The sequence below is a fragment of the Pelodiscus sinensis genome, chromosome 9 (genome assembly GCF_052426305.1).
Source record: "Pelodiscus sinensis isolate ZL-2025 chromosome 9, ASM5242630v1, whole genome shotgun sequence".
Lineage (NCBI taxonomy): Eukaryota > Metazoa > Chordata > Testudines > Trionychidae > Pelodiscus > Pelodiscus sinensis.
The window spans coordinates 32,652,623-32,668,749 of NC_143060.1; the positions used below are offsets into that span (position 1 = coordinate 32,652,623).

Genomic DNA, 16,127 nt, shown 5'->3' on the forward strand with positions numbered 1-16,127 from the left:
AAGTGTGCATTGACAAATCTCAGTCGTTAAGATCCTTAAAGAATCTGAATTGCCTCCTAAAACATTACACAACACACTTCTGCCATGCCACTGAATTAGTTGGAGAAAACAAGCTGGTCTATTATATTTTACATAGGTTCTTAAGTCATACCAATCTCCATGGTAACTAAGCACCTGGTCAAGAATGAAATTCATTGAGCAGTTCCTCAATCAGTCAGCAATTGAAAGAAATTATTTGATATACACGTTTAAAGTCATTATTCTTACTCATACTTCTAACATGCTTTGTAAAATGTGTATCCAATGTTACAGTGCCTGTACCACTCACTTGCTCGCCTCGTGGACCTGCTGGGCCTGGATATCCTTTGGGACCCTGCAGGTAAGAAAGACGATCAGAAGCTTTAAAGAATATATTCAGATACACAAAATGCAGCAATGGAGGTCTTGATTTCCCTTTCACCCCTTGTATTTTCCTTCAGCAAGAAGAATTTTGCAATATCTCTTTCTCTTTGACATCTATCTGGCTTAATTTCAGAAGTTGATGTGGGATGAGGAAGAAAGAGAAGTTTACCTCGGTATAGATGATTTCTCGCTATGCCTGCTAAACTTGCACTGGTAGTTGCAGATTTGTGTTAGCGTAAGTAACACGTAGACAAAATGCCTTTAGCAACAATCTGCTTGTAATTATTGCAAAGCTGGATTTAATCCAGACTGTTCCCCTTTCCAAATCCTTGTCATAACACTGTCTCTGAATGAGCTCATTTAACTAAGATAGGCATAACCAGAAAGTCATCACAGAGAGCTCCAAGAAGCTCTCTAGGAAAAGATAACTAAGAAAACAAAAGATTTCTGTAAGATGGGCTTTTTTTTTAATATTCTATATGATGCTGATAGTTTTGTACAAGTAAATGAAACTACCATCTACCTGACACTAAAGCAAATCTTCCAGATTATTCTGGAATTTTAAATTATCAAACTTTACTATTGTCCCTCTTTACACTGAATATAATTATGTTAGCCTATACAGATGGTGAGTGAAATCCTGGTCCAATCAAAGTCAATGGGAATTTTGTACACCCAGCAAAGAGCTATAAAAATAAATAAATAAAATAAAATTAATGGAGATTACCTGTCTCCTAGAACTGGAAGGGACCTTGAAAGATCATTGAGTCCAGTCCCCTGCCCTCACAGCAGGACCAACTACCATCCCTGACAATTTTTGCCCCAAATGGCCTCCTCAAGGATTGCATTCACAACCCTGGGTTTAGCATGCAAATGTGCAAACCACTGAACTATCCCTCCCCCTATGTTGCAACAAACTCAAAGGCTTGAACTTATGTGAAATTATAAATGCGAAATAATTTTGTTTGATAATAGCTTTAGATAAATCACTTTAAAGTTTGCAATAGACTTGCTTAGAAATAATGTTAGTCCCAAAGACATGTGCTCATTAAGGAACCTTTTTTTCAAAATCCATGTTGCAGGTATTACCTAAACACACACACAGAACTGATAACTTTCTTCAGTGTTACATAAAGCAAATGCAAACAGCCACCATATGCAAATCACAAGCCACAGAGCACATCTGAATTGTGTGCCTGCACAGCCCACAGAAGCAAGCCTCCCAGCCCAAGTCCAGAGACTCTGGTTTGCAGGTCTCACCCTAGGACTCTAAAAATAGCTCTGTAGACTGTGCTTTGAAGTTGCCTTTTCATTCTTCTTCACAGGCTTCAGATCCTCAGCTCTAGCCTTAGCTGCAACTTCAAAGCACTGTCTACATAGTTACTGTTCAAGCACTGGTGTGAGCCCCACTAACCTGTGACATAAGTATGGGAGGGACTGCCTAATTAACATGCCATGGCACACCTCTGAAATGCTGTTGGTAAGATCATTAAATAAAAGACAAGCAGCATTAATGACTCTGCAATACAAACTGAGAGGGCAAAGCAATAACACTTCCTTTGGGTTTGTGGGTGAAATTTTCAACAGCACCTTACCAGGACTTAAGTTATGTAGGCGTCTGAGGCTATGTCTATACAGCAGCGTTATTTCGGAATAATTCAAGTTATTCCGAAATAACATCACTGCTTGTATATAGATGCAGACTATTGTGATATAATGTTGAAATAATGTTGTGCTGAAGGACTGCTTACTCCAGCTCCTGTAACCCTCAGGCTGTGTCTACACTGCTCCCCTTTTCCGGAAAAGGGATGCAGATGAGACAAGTCGGAATTGCAAATGCAGCGGGGATTTACATTTTCCCCGCTGCATTTGCATGAACATGGCTGCCGCTTTTTTCTGGCTCGGGGCTTTGCCGGAAAAAAGCGCCAGTCTAGACAGGGATCTTTCGGAAAATATAGCCTTTTTCTGAAAGGTCCCATATTCCTCTTAAAATCAGGAATAAGGGACCTTTCGGAAAAGGCTTTATTTTCCGAAAGATCCCTGTCTAGACTGGCGCTTTTTTCCGGCAAAGCCCCGAACTGGAAAAAAGCGGCAGCCATGTTCATGCAAATGCAGCGGGAAAATGTAAAGCCCCGCTGCATTTGCAATTCCGACTTGTCTCATCTGGATCCCTTTTCCGGAAAAGGGGTGCAGTGTAGACACAGCCTCATTGTACGAGGAGTAAGGGAAGTCAGGGGAAGAGTGCTCTCTCTTGAAATAACTGGTGTGTAGACAGTGCCAAAAGTTGAAATATGCTATTTCGACATAAGCTACGAAATTAGCATAGCTCAAGTTGTGTAGTTTATTTTTATTTTAGCCCTGCTGTGTAGACTGACTGATTTTGGGTCCTGAGTGGTTTAAGCATTTTTGAGAATAATCCTATTTCTGGTTTTTAAAGATCTTTTTAAATAGGCACTAACAGAGGAAATGTAGAGAAAGGGGAACAGTTTGGTTTGAGCTCAAAGGAAAGTGTGCATAAAAAGTAAAGTTAACGATAGTATCTGAAGACACTCATATTTGGACTTCAAAGACAAAAATAGAACTGGAAGGGTTTAAATCCCTGGTTACACTAGTGCACCCATTTGGTGGGAATGTTCCTGGCACTCATGGAGGGACATGATTGCTTTGGTCTATAAGAAAAGATAAGCTTTTACTTAGCCTCTACCTTTGTAAGGGACTAAATTTAAAGGGCTGTCATTTACTATATATTTGTACAGTACCTAGTACAATGCAGCCTCAGCCTTGCTGAGCACTCTTGACACTACAGCAATATAAATATTACACAGCAACAATGCTGAGAGCCCAGCAGCATTTTCCCTTGTTTCCATAGTAATTCTAATAGCACTGGTTTGAGACAAATGCTCACTGGCTAGATAATACAGCTAGAAAAATAATGCTGCAGCCTCCCTAGAGCAACAGAGGAAAGTTCAGGTAATTGCTTGGGTCCAATGTTACAGGCACAAAGGGGAATTTGGTCTTCTCTGAGCAGGGTCTAAGAAAAGTGGAAAAAAGCCAATGTGGGCATGTGGCAAGCACAATGAGCTGTATGACTATGGGCATTTTAAAGGAAACTTTTGCCATGGTTATGAGGAACTGCGCCGCAAAAAGAGTCAATACCAGCATTTAGATCTTCATGAATATTAAAAACTCGTAAGTGGAAAAGTTGAAACAGATGTACAGTCATTTTCCAAAATGTCTAGAAGGTCAAAGAACAACACAGTATTATAGATGAATGATATATACGACACAATAGCATTCTTATGCCTCTGACAAATACTGTATGGCCCAAAAGTGGCATAAAATTAATCCTCTGACAGCTTAATGACAGGAACAAAAATGTAAGTGAAATAAGCTCATCCCATTCTTGCTGCTCTCGACTGACTGCAATCCTGTGGTCCTGTTTTGAGACTGGATCGAACCCATAGATAACATCACAACACCACTAGCCACAGTGTACTTATCAATCCCACATTTTCCCCATCTAACACAGTTTTGAAATGTTTGTTCACTCTCTGTGCAGCCTCAGATGAGATGTTTGGCTTCTCTGTAGATCCACTGTTTCTGATCTCTGTGGCATGTAAATAATAAAAATTGAGTCTCTGGCAATCATGCACTATCTGTAGTAGTCTAATGACAGAAGGTTTCATCCTCACTCGATCACTGATTTTTTTAAAAATCTACAAACTGTGATGCATAACTTGGGTATACAGATACACAGGGGCAGGCAGATAGGGCCAAGTTCAGAGATCAGTCAGCAGCTGATATATTTTACACCTCCTTCAGGTCCAGTGACATTTACACTACCCCAGCCTGGAGTCAGGACTTGTCAACAGTGTAGCCAGACAGGAACCCCCCCCCCCCTGCAACATCTATCTTGCTTGCCCCTCTGAGGTGCCTGGAGCATACAGGGCATAGAGAGAGTAATAAAATCAGCATAGTCTTTGATGCCTTGACAGGAGGCCCGGATATGCTGGCTGCTGTGACCCTGGATGGCTGTAAACAGAGATACACCAATTGCTGACCTCGAGGCTGCGAGAACTGCCTTGGCTGGCACCTATATTGATATGAACACACAGCTGTCCTCGGGGGAGGGGAGGGAGGAATCGCCCGCTGAGCAAAGAATGTCCAGTACTCCCAATTTAGTTCTCTCTCTTACAAGTGTAAATTAAGTTCACAACTCCCTTGTAAGAGCTGGCGTCACAAAGACGAACCAGAACCATTTGGCATCATAGATAAGAAAGAGAATGCATGACCCCACGGGTATAAAGATGCATCCAGCAGCACACTCACTCTGAGTGTCAATCTACCATCTACCTGCTGGTCGGGTTAGGTAATTTCATCCCGAGGTTCACATGGGGACGCCCAGCCTCTTTCCCAGGGAATTCGTCTTTCCCGGGGAATTGAGGGACCAATCCTGGCCTGACACGCTGGAATTGAGGGACGCAGAAGGGGATAAAAATTGTACCTGTATGTGTCCTTTTGTTTTAGTGCATGCATAAAATAGAGCTCTTTAAAGACTAAGCTGTCACCTGGTACCTTTATTTTCTATTTTCCTTTTCCTTTGTAACCACTTTAAGATCTGTATTTGCTAGCAGTTAAGAAGTAGAACAATAGCCATTGTAACCACATGCTTTAGAAATATTTTTAATAAACCTGTAACTGTTTAAGCTTTAACCTTACTCCTCCTGTTGCTGTAACAGAACCAGACACAATTAAAAGAACTCCAGCCAGTCATAGGGGCAGATGCAGAGAGAGCTGGGCGTCTGTATCGTGTCGCCTCCAGGGGACAGATCCGTGAGGCACTTGTCAGCCTTCCCTGGGCTGCTCACTGCGAAGGGACCGTGTGTCCTAACAGTTAAAGTCTCAGGTGTAATGAGCTCTCCTGTAAACTTTGGGGCACCCATCAGCCTTCCATAGGCTGCCCGCTGTGAAGGGACCCCAGTCCTAGCAGTTGAAGACTCAGGTGTATAACACACACGCACCATGCACTGCCCTGACCATCAGCTGACAAAGAGTCAAGAGGGATGTTCATTCTAATGTGAACTAGTGAGTTGTGCACTACCTGGCTTGCACTAAGAGCTGACATGCACTAAAAGATCCCTACTGTACATTAAAGTAGGCCCTTTTCAAACAGTACTACAGCAGTATACACTAGTAACTTTTAGTAAACTCCAGCACAGTCCACATAGGCCAGTTAGTGTGACACATGCTAACACATACTGGAAAGGACACCCTGTAGTGCACTAGGTTGTGAAGTCCTCATAGTCTCAAACCCCCAACATTCAATATTTCGCACGTAAAAATAATTATTCACTTCATTTAAAAAAACAGCCCTATATCTCCTCTTTTAGGTATAAACCAGGGGTAACTGCATTGAAGCCTTGGGCTACGTCTACACTGGCATGATTTTCCGCAAATGCTTTTAACGGAAAAGTTTTCCGTTAAAAGCATTTGCGGAAAAGAGCGTCTAGATTGGCACGGACACTTTTCCGCAAAAGCACTTTTTGTGGAAAAGCGTCCATGCCAATCTAGACGCACTTTTCCGCAAAAAAGCCCCGATCACCATTTTCGCGATCGGGGCTTTTTTGCGCAAAACGAATCTGAGCTGTCTACAATGGCCCTTTTGCAGAAAAGCTTTTGTGCAAAAGGACTTTTGCCCGAACGGGAGCAGCATAGTATTTCCGCAAGAAGCACTGATTTCTTACATGAGATTGTCAGTGTTCTTGTGGAAATTCAAGTGGCCAGTGTAGACAGCTGGCAAGTTTTCCCACAAAAGCAGCTGCTTTTGCGGAAAAACTTGCCAGTCTAGACACAGCCTTGGTGTATGGAGAGAGTTGGTCTTTGTGTTTCCAATGGATGAGGATCCCATCCTGGGTCCCATGTCACAGTGCCTCCAATAAGTTACTTTTCACCACTTCTGAAGACTCGTGCATGGATTTTCTTTTCTAACTACTAAAATAATGCTGTTATCAAGGACCCCATTTGTAGGCCATATTAAAGGAAAATTCCCATGATTACTCAAAATTTCATAAACCTACAATGCTGTATCAAAAATAATGGGAGTGTCTAACAAGATAATGTGAGATTTTATAAGAATATGCCAAAATTGATTACACATCAGGCAGGAAACTCAATTAATTGAGACAGAGAGAGTTCCTTGCTCACTGGTATCAATAAGGCATCATTGTTTTTAGGTGGCAATCAAGCCTGGATTGAAATTTTTTTGGTCTGTTTATTTGTTACATTAGATGGTTACATGTACATTTTTTACAGCGATAATGTACACCTGTGAATCAGTGCTCATAAGCGAGCCTTTTCCCCTTTACATGCTTTGCAGGGATGGGAAAAAGAATGAAATTCCATCTGCAATGTCTCTGCTAAGGTGCTTTGCCTGCCTGCATAGCCATACTGGCACATCCCTACCAGCAAAGGCTCTGCAGTGTAGACAAGGCTAAGAGTGTGTCTAGACTACATCCCTTTTTTGAGAAAGGGATGTAAATTAGGCATGTTTTTTAAAAAAAGGCAGCAGCCGCCATTATGCAAATGAAGCGGGGGAAATTCAAATCCCGGCTTCATTTGCAATATCGACATCCCTAATTTACATCCTAAGTGTAAGTGTAAGACACACCCTTAGGCTGCGTCTAGACTGGCATGATTTTGCACAAAAGCAGTCACTTTTGCACAAAATCTTGCCACCTGTCTACACTGGCTGCAAGTATTTGCGTAAGAACACTGTCTTTGTAATGTACAAAATCAGTGGTTCTTGCGCAAATACTCTGATGCTCCCACTCAGGGATAAGCCCTCTTGCGTAAGTATTCTTGCACAAGAGGGCCAGTGTCGACAGCAACGTTAATTTCTTGCGCAACAAAGCCTGATGGCTAAAATGGCCATCGGAGTTTTCCTGCACAAGAGAGCGTCTACACTGGCACGGATGCTTTTGCACAAAAGCAAATCTTTTGCGCAATGGCACATGCCAGTATAGACGCTCTCTTGCGCAAATACTTTTAACAGAAAAACTTTTACGTTAAAAGTATTTGCACAAAAACATGCCAGTCTAAACACAGCCTAAGTGTCTTGCTCTTTATATTACTGCTGCAACCAGACCTTCATTTTAAAGTGGAACCAATAAGGTATTGTACATGGGCTAGTCACACCACTTCTACACTAACGTAATTCTGTTAGTTTTAATGGTGTCACTCCTGATTTATAACTGGTGTAAGGGAGGGGAGAATCAGATCCAATGTATCCAGCAGGGAGGAGCCATCAAAATTGGCTTCAGTGAAAGTTTTAGAGTTGTGATAAAGAAGAGAAAAGCCTCTCCCTCTTCACCCCTGCCTAGCCCAGGCCCTGAAGGGAAAGAGATAGAGGTAGCAGAAAAAAATGCTGCTATTTATGGAGCCATGCCTATGATCCACATTAGTTATCTTCATGTATAAATCGCAGAGCTTGTCTGCTTTGTAAAAAATAGAAAGTCAGTTTAAAGCAAAAGTACATTTAACCCTTATCAACATGTTTAAACACATATCAAAACTTACCAAAACAGCACTCAAAGGAAAGTGCTTTTCCTACTGAAATCAATGGATTTTTTTCTCTCATTTAATCAAATTATATTAATTAATGCATATTCTAGGAAAATAGCACTCTCCTTGAAATAAACTCAGCCATTCACTGCCACAGAAATGTGGACATTTCAAAAGATATTTATTTGCTCAGCATTGGCAGCCGGCTATGCTTTTCACAGTACTCAAAAATAAAACTAGCAACACTATTGAAATGTGTCCCTCCTAAATTACAACCAACTTTTGCCTTCCCCCCTCTCCAGAAATCCCTCAACAAGTTTTCCTATTCAGTACTGCTGCATGTGGATTCCATTATGCCATAACAGGCCCAGATTCTCATGATTTACTATTGCATATATATACTACATATTCTGAGGCATAAATTGATACATAACATACAGTTTTAAAAAATGTTTTTATCGGTCAAAAGCTATTTTTTATTTAAGAAGTATCTACAATCATATACTTATAATGGTTATTTTTGTGAGTATGTGCAGGACTCTAGCATAAAAATATAACAAAGACCAAATTGGGTAAAACCAAAAATCCATCTAGCCCACAATCCTGTCTTCAGACAGTGGCCAGTGCCAGGCACACCAGAGGGAATGATCAGAACAGGTCATTATCAAGTGATCCATTCACTGTCAGCCATTCACAGATTCTGTCAAACAGAAAGTAGGGATACCATTTCTGCTCAACCTGGCTAATAGCCATTGATAAACCTATCTTCCATGAATGTATCTAGTCCTTTTTCGAATCCTGTCATTGTCTTGGCCTTCACAGCATCCTCTGGCAAGGAGTTCCACAGGTGACTATGCATTGTGTGAAGAAATACTTTCTTTTGTTTGTTTTTGACCTGCTACTTATTAATTTCATTCAGTGGCCACCTAGTTCTATGTTATGAGGAGTAATAACATTTCCTTATCTACATTCTCCACACCTATCATGATTTGATATACCTCTAACATAACCCTGCACGGCAGACGGGGGAGGGGGGGGGAGGGTTTCCTCCCGTAACACGTCTGCCCACGGTCACCAGAAGGCCCCCGCCCTGGGCTTCTTCCTCCCTTCCCCCGGCCCCCAGAGTACTCCTGCCGTCCCCCAGCGCCTACCGGGATTCTGTGGTCCGGGTCCGGGGTTGCTCCGCAGGAGTCCCGTCAGTCCTGCTGACTCCTCGGATCTTGTCCCGGCGAAGTCGTTCTCTTCGTGGGCGGTGGGGTTTGTCCTGGTCGTCCGCTGACCCTGGACTGGCCAACCGCTGGCCACGAGGGCCATCCCAGGAGCCCCTGGGACGGGGACGGGCCGCCTGACGGTCTCAGGCACACACCCGGTCCGTCCTGGGCCCCGTCCGCTTCTTCCTTCCTAGGAGGAGGCTGCCCCCTCCCTCTCTGCCGGTGAGCCTTTTTGAAATGGCCTGCCGGCCCGGACACAATCCGGAGGTCCCGCCCCTCTGGTGATGTGGCGGCTTCCCCAGCCACGTCCCGGCTGTCACTCCCCATAGGAGGGGTCAGCGGCCTCCCGCTGATACAGGCGCGGCGGCAGGTTCCGGCCCCGCCACCATTCTCTGGCAGCCCCGCAGCATGGGGGGTTCTGTCCGCGGTCCTGCTCGTCTCCCGGCGGCTCTGGCCATCCGGTGTGCGGGCCGTTGGAGGCCCGTCACAATGAGCCAATCACATTTACACACAGTATTCAAGATGTGGATATACCATGGGTTTATACAGAGGTAATATTATATTTTCTGTATTATTATCTATCTCTTTCTTAACGATTCCCAAGTTTCTGTTCGCTTTTCTGACTGCTGCTGCACATTGAGTGGATGTTTTCAGAGAACTATGCACAATGACACCAAGATCTCTTTCTTGAGTGTTAACAGGTAAAGTAGATCACATCATGTGATATGTATTGTAAGGATTATGTTTTACAATGTGCATTACTTTGCACTCTTCAACACTGAATTTCATCTGAATTTCACTGAATTTCTGCCATTTTGTTGCCTAGTCACTCAGTTTTGTCAGATCCTTTTGAAGCTCTTCATAGTCTGCTTGGGAGTTAACTATCTTCAGTAGACTCTAGGTAAATTAACCCCCAGTCTTTTTGTATTGCATGGTCCTACGGTTTCCTTAACATATGGCTTAGGTTTAGAGCAATCTTACATTGATGCACCAGGGCAGCAAACTTAGATGATAAATTCATCTGCAGATGAGTTAGCTGTCTAGATTTGGAAAGGTTATATCCAAGAGCAATATCACCTACCTTTGAAGAACCTGTTCCCCACTCTTTAGCCATTTAGAATGCCCCCACTTGCTAATTCTCTGTTCTGGTCAAATTAGCCATAGATTTATCTGTGACAGCTCTGTGGGTACAACTATAAAGTAGAATTACTGGACAGAGAAATGCTATATTAAACTTGCACTCTCAGAGATGGCCTTAGAGCCTTGATACTTGTCTTTGTTTTGAAGACATCCTTCTTCCTTCACCAACCTAGTATGAACTCTACAGCTCCTCCTCCCTTTGTGTGGATGCTGCAGACAGACGTACCAGACTCAGAGGATAGACAATGATAAAACACTATGTTATTGTTCACACAGATATAAATTTGTAGTAACCATACTGACTTCATCACAATTACCCTGGATTTCACAGGTGTAACTGGGAGAAATCTGTCCCTTAATAAATAACATGTTGCAGGCATAAGAAAAATTTAGTCAATGGCAACATAATGAACTTTTAAGACAAAGACACACACTCACAGATGCTGGGTACTGTACACAGAATGAAAAAGAAAATTAAACAATAATTTGTTGCCAGTATCTTTTTTCTTACTAACTCACTGAAAGAAATGTAACTATATTATTCTATAGTAACATTCCAAAAACCCTAGAGTTTATAGGAGTGTGACTGCACTGTTTTGAAAGATTGCCACAGAACAGTGCAATATCTTTTAAAGAGATACCTCAAAGCAACTCTACTAATGGAATTTCGAGTTTCTACTAACCCTCTTCCCCATTTGTGCTAAGTGCAGACATTCAGGAAACCTGAACAAAGAGCACAAAGCATATGACTAATCACAAACTGTCTCTTTTAAAAGATAAAAATTTAATATGAATATATCCTTAATCCATCCCATGCTTTTCAGCACACTGGGCTACACTATGAATATATACCCCAACATTTTCACAATCATTGTAACAGTGTACACTACTGCATGAGGACTGTACACATTTTCACAAAGTATCCAAATCAGACACATTTTGATGAAAAAAATCTTGCTATTGTTTTATGCAGGAGAGGACAGGAGTAGGTATACACAATAGCCAGCATTCTACCGATGAAATAGTTAATTTCACCATTAAAATTAAGGGATGATAAGGAATCAGATCCCCAGTGCTGCTTGGAAAGTTTTAGCCTACAAACCCTTTAGGGAAGCAATTAAAATGAATGAGAAAAACGACAATTACAAATAAACGGTCAGAAATAAATTTGCATTATTCTACCTGAAAGGGAGACCTGGAATAATGCCAGAGCTACTCTAAATGACAACTTATTTCACATTTGAAATGCTAATCATTATACTTCAGATCAACCCACAGAAAGATAAAAATCAGAGCCAGCTGCCAGAATCAAACAGGACTTGAGAAGCAATGAATTTATGGATTTTTTGGTCTTCTTTATAGTTAGGAGGACAAAGGAATTATGTTGCTCAAAATTATACCCACTTCAACAATTCCCCAACCGCATTTAATAAAAGTCAAATGTAAAGTAATAAATAAGGATGGTAGGGTTTTTTCCACAAGGATTCCTCTTTTCCTAGCTAGATTATTGTTCACTTTTCACACACTCCTTTGACATTATTTTCCAAAATGAAAACAAGCCACCAACTCAGAAGTCTGAAAATATGATCATCGTCTTGGGTATCTTTGGTAATGAATGGAAAGATCAAGCATCTTAAAAATGCAAAGCTTAGACTTAGGTTCATTAAATGTCAAGCATAAAATATGCTTTAGTGTTTACAGGTGTAACATAATTCATGAGCTCTGTTTTTACAAGGTTGGTTCAGAATGGAGTTTTCTAAAATGTGGTTCCAATTAGTGTCTACTTTACATGAGGTGGAAACAAAGAATAAAAGCAGCAATGATTGAATGAACACAATCACTCCTAGCTTGTAGTGTTCATATACCTAAGTTGCTTTTATTTAAAATAAAGTTGAACTTTCTTTGGGCTGTGCCCACGAAAGCTCACGATACCATCTGCATGTTTTGTTAGTCTATAAAGTGCTACCAGACTATTTGTTGTTTTTTCAATATAGTAAAGTTGTAGATGTTTTGGGACTCAAAAGATGCCACAGCTCTGTCAGGGTATGTCTACACTAGAAAGTTAGTTCGAACTAACGGACGTTAGTTCGAACTAACTTTCCTATGCGCTACACTAGCGCTCCGTTAGTTCGAACTTAATTCGAACTAACGGAGCGCTTAGTTCGAACTAGGTAAACCTCATTTTACGAGGACTAACGCCTAGTTCGAACTAGCTAGTTCGAACTAAGGGCTGTGTAGCCCTTTAGTTCGAACTAGTGGGAGGCTAAGGCTTCCCAGGTTTCCCTGGTGGCCACTCTGGCCAACACCAGGGAAACTCTATTGCCCCCCTCCCGGCCCCGGAGCCCTTAAAGGGCCACGGGCTGGCTACTCACTTTGTGCCAGTTGCAAGGCTGCCAGCACCCGTGCCTGCACAGCCTGCACCTGCCACAGGATGAGCCAGCCATCCGAGGGCTCCCAGCCCTCCACTGCTCCCCACGACCAGCCTGGCGGCTCCCGGGAGCCTGCCCGGGGGCGCAAAAGGCGGGCGCCCGCCTGGTCAAGTGCGGAGATCGTGGACCTCATCGAGGTTTGGGGGGAAGCCTCAAATGTCCACGATCTCCGCACTAGCCACCGGAACGCGGCCGTCTATGGACGCATGGCTGCCAGCCTGGCCGCCAGGGGCCACCAGCGCAGCCGGGAGCAGGTGCGCTGCAAGATTAAAGACTTGCGGCAGTCCTACTCCCGGGCCTGCCTGCCAGGGGCTGACCCGGAGGCCTGCCCCCACTTCCATGCCCTGGACCGCATCCTGGGGCCTCATGCCGTCCCTGCCCCCCGGGACGTGATTGACCCCGGGGCAGAGGGACCGCTCCTGGACACCGAGGAGGAGGAAGAGGGCTCTGAGAGCCAGGAGCCTGCCGCCAGCCTTCCCAGGACCCGGGACCCCCGAGGCACCCCACAGAGCCGCTCGCCTGCATCATCAGAGGCCGGGGAGGCGTCCACCTGTGAGTACCCTCGTGTTCCCCTTATGTGTACGGGGGGCTGGGGCGAGAGGGAGCCCCGGGACCGTGCGCCTGGGCCTTGCCCACTACGGAGCAGCAGCTGGGGATCCTGCAGGGGCCCTGGCCTTGCAGAGGGGAGCTGGGTTTCACACACCTGGGCCCCTGGGGTAATTGACCGCTGGTCTTCTTGCACCACAGCTGCAGCACCGGGGACTGCAGGGCGCACCACACCGCCTGCAGCAGCCGCCCGCGCCCGGGCAAGCAGGACAGCCAGGAACCAGGAGGACTACCAGAGGCGGCATCTCCGGTTCCTGGACCGACAGCTCCGTCTCCAGGACCACTGGGTCCAGGAGGACCTCAGGCTGCGCCAGAGGAGTCTGGAGGCCCTGGAGGAGCAGGGCCGTGCCCTGCGAGGCCACCTCCAGAGCCTGCTAGACCGCTTTCCATTTCCTCCTCCCCCTGCTCCCCCTCTTGCTCCCCCTCTTGCTCCCCCTGCTCCCCCTCTTGCTCCCCCTCTTGCTCCCCCTGCTCCCCCTCTTGCTCCCCCTCTTGCTCCCCCTCTTGCTCCCCCTGCTCCCCCTCTTGCTCCCCCTCTTGCTCCCCCTGCTCCCCCTCTTGCTCCCCCTCTTGCTCCCCCTGCTCCCCCTCTTGCTCCCCCTCTTGCTCCCCCTGCTCCCCCTCTTGCTCCCCCTGCTCCCCCTGCTCCTCCTGCTCCTCCTGCTTCCGCTCCTGCTTCCGCTCCTGCTTCCTCCACACCCCCTGTCCTCTCTGCCCCCCCCTCCACAACCATTCCCCACCGACGCCCCCGGACCCGCAGTGTGGCGAGACGGGAGAGGCACCCAGACTCCCACCCCTGAGCTTTCCTTTCCCTTCCTCCCTTCCCTCCCCTCCCCTTCCAGCTCCCTCGTCCCAGGTTTCCCCCTCCCTTCTCCCACCTTCATTCCTCCCTCCCCCACCCCAGTTCTCTGAAATAAACAGACGTTTTTGTTGGAAAAACAGGTGTCTTTATTGTACAGTAGATAGGGAGGGGAAAGGGGAAGGGGGGGGTAGGGTGGAAGAAGGCCCCGGTGGGGCATGCAGGGAGAGGTCAGTCCTCCTCCTCCTCCACCTGGAAGCTGTCCCGCAGGGCTTCCCGGATCCGGATGGCCCCCCGCTGGGCTTCCCGGACGGCGGCGGTGCGGGGCTGACCGTAGTGTCCAGCCATGCGGTCAGCCTCAGCCATCCAGGCTGGCAAGAAAGCCTCCCCCTTCCGCTCACACAAATTGTGGAGCACACAACATGCCGCCACCACGGGAGGGATGTTGTGCTCGGCCAGGTCCAGACGGGTGAGGAGGCATCGAAAGCGGGCTTTCAGTCGCCCGAAGGCCCCCTCCACCACGATGCGGGCCCTGCTCAGCCTGTTATTGAAGGCCTGGCGGGAGGGATTGAGGTGTCCCGTGTAGGGCTTCATGAGCCAGGGCTGCAGTGGGTAGGCGGCATCCCCCACCAGGCAGACGGGCATGTCCACGTCCCCGACCCTGATGTGGCGGTCGGGGAAGAAGGTCCCGTCCTGCAGCCGCTGGCACACGGAGGAGTTCCGGTACACCCGGGCGTCGTGTGCTTTGCCGGACCAGCCCACATTTATGTCCGTCAACTGTCCCCGGTGGTCACACACGGCCTGCAGGATGACGGAGAAGTACCCCTTGCGGTTCACGTACCGGGACGCCTGGTGTTCCGGGGCACGGATGGGGATGTGCGTCCCGTCGATGGCCCCCCCGCAGTTGGGGAAGCCGAGGGCGCCGAATCCCCGGATGACGGCATCCGGGTCGGCGAGGCGGACCACCCTGCGGAGCAGCACCCGGTTGATGGCCTTGACCACCTGCGGAGAGAGACACAGCAAAGCGTCAATCAGTGGGGCGCCCGGGTGGCTGGGAGCGTGCGTGCCCTGGCAGTGCCCCGCGCCCCACTCCCGGAAGCAACCCCCCTGGCGGCGTGTAGTACGGCCGGGACAGCCCGACCCCTCCGGTGCGGGGCGCCTTCGCCTCCTCCCGCCCCCCCCTTTGTCCCTGGGGCGGCCCATCCCCTCCTCGCAGCCCCCCTCCCCCCCGGCTCGGTGGCCGACGAGCGCCGTACCTGCATGAGCACTGCTCCGACAGTGGATCTCCCCACGCCGAACTGGTTCCCGACGGATCGGTAGCTGTCCGGCGTGGAGAGCTTCCAGAGGGCGATGGCCACCCGCTTCTGGAGGGGGATGGCGGGCCTCATGCGAGTGTCCCTTCTTTGCAGGGCAGGGGCGAGCCACTCGCAGAGCTCCAGGAAGGTGTCCCTCCTCATCCTAAAGTTCTGGGTCCACTGTCGGTCGTCCCAGCGCTCCAGGACGATGCGGTCCCACCAGTCGCTGCTGGTGTCCAGACGCCAGATGCGGCGGGGCACGCCGGTGCCGGGGCGCCGCCGCGGCTCCTCCACGGCCCCCAGGGCGGCCAGGCGGAGAGGCAGGGGGCTGACGTTCCCCAGGTGGTGCCAGGCAGCCTCGAGCCATTGCTGGCAGGCTTGCAGCAGCAAGTCCAGAACGTGCACCAGAAGGTGCAGGGCGAGCCGTGGCTCCATGTTGCCACCTGCGGCGGTCCCCCCCGAAGGGAAGCACCGACACAGACGGGCACAGAGACCGACGCTTTGCTGTCCCTCGGCGAGGTTGGCAAGCAAGCAGGAAAAGCTGAGAACCGGCTGTCCAGGGGGGGTCCCTTTAAGCACGAGCCTCAGATAGCCTCAGACAGCAGCCACACAAAGCAACTGCTGACCTGATGCCCTGCCAGAACCGGTTTCAGCTGCCCTTAAATGCCCCCTGCGTCCAATCAGT

At 47.4% G+C, this 16,127-nt stretch overlaps 1 protein-coding gene across 4 annotated transcripts in view; it reads right to left on the reverse strand.

Moving 5' to 3' along the window:
- COL24A1 (collagen type XXIV alpha 1 chain) overlaps positions 1–16,127 on the reverse strand; it is a 256,970-nt gene that overhangs the window by 176,563 nt on the left and 64,280 nt on the right. For all 4 annotated transcript variants that reach the window (XR_012905946.2, XM_075936387.2, XM_025183174.3 and 1 more), the window contains exon 8: positions 329–373. Coding sequence is in view for 3 of the 4 variants with exons in the window: in XM_075936387.2 (XP_075792502.2) it covers positions 329–373 (45 nt within the window). In the remaining variant the exon portion in view is untranslated. The remainder of the gene's footprint in view (positions 1–328; positions 374–16,127) is intronic.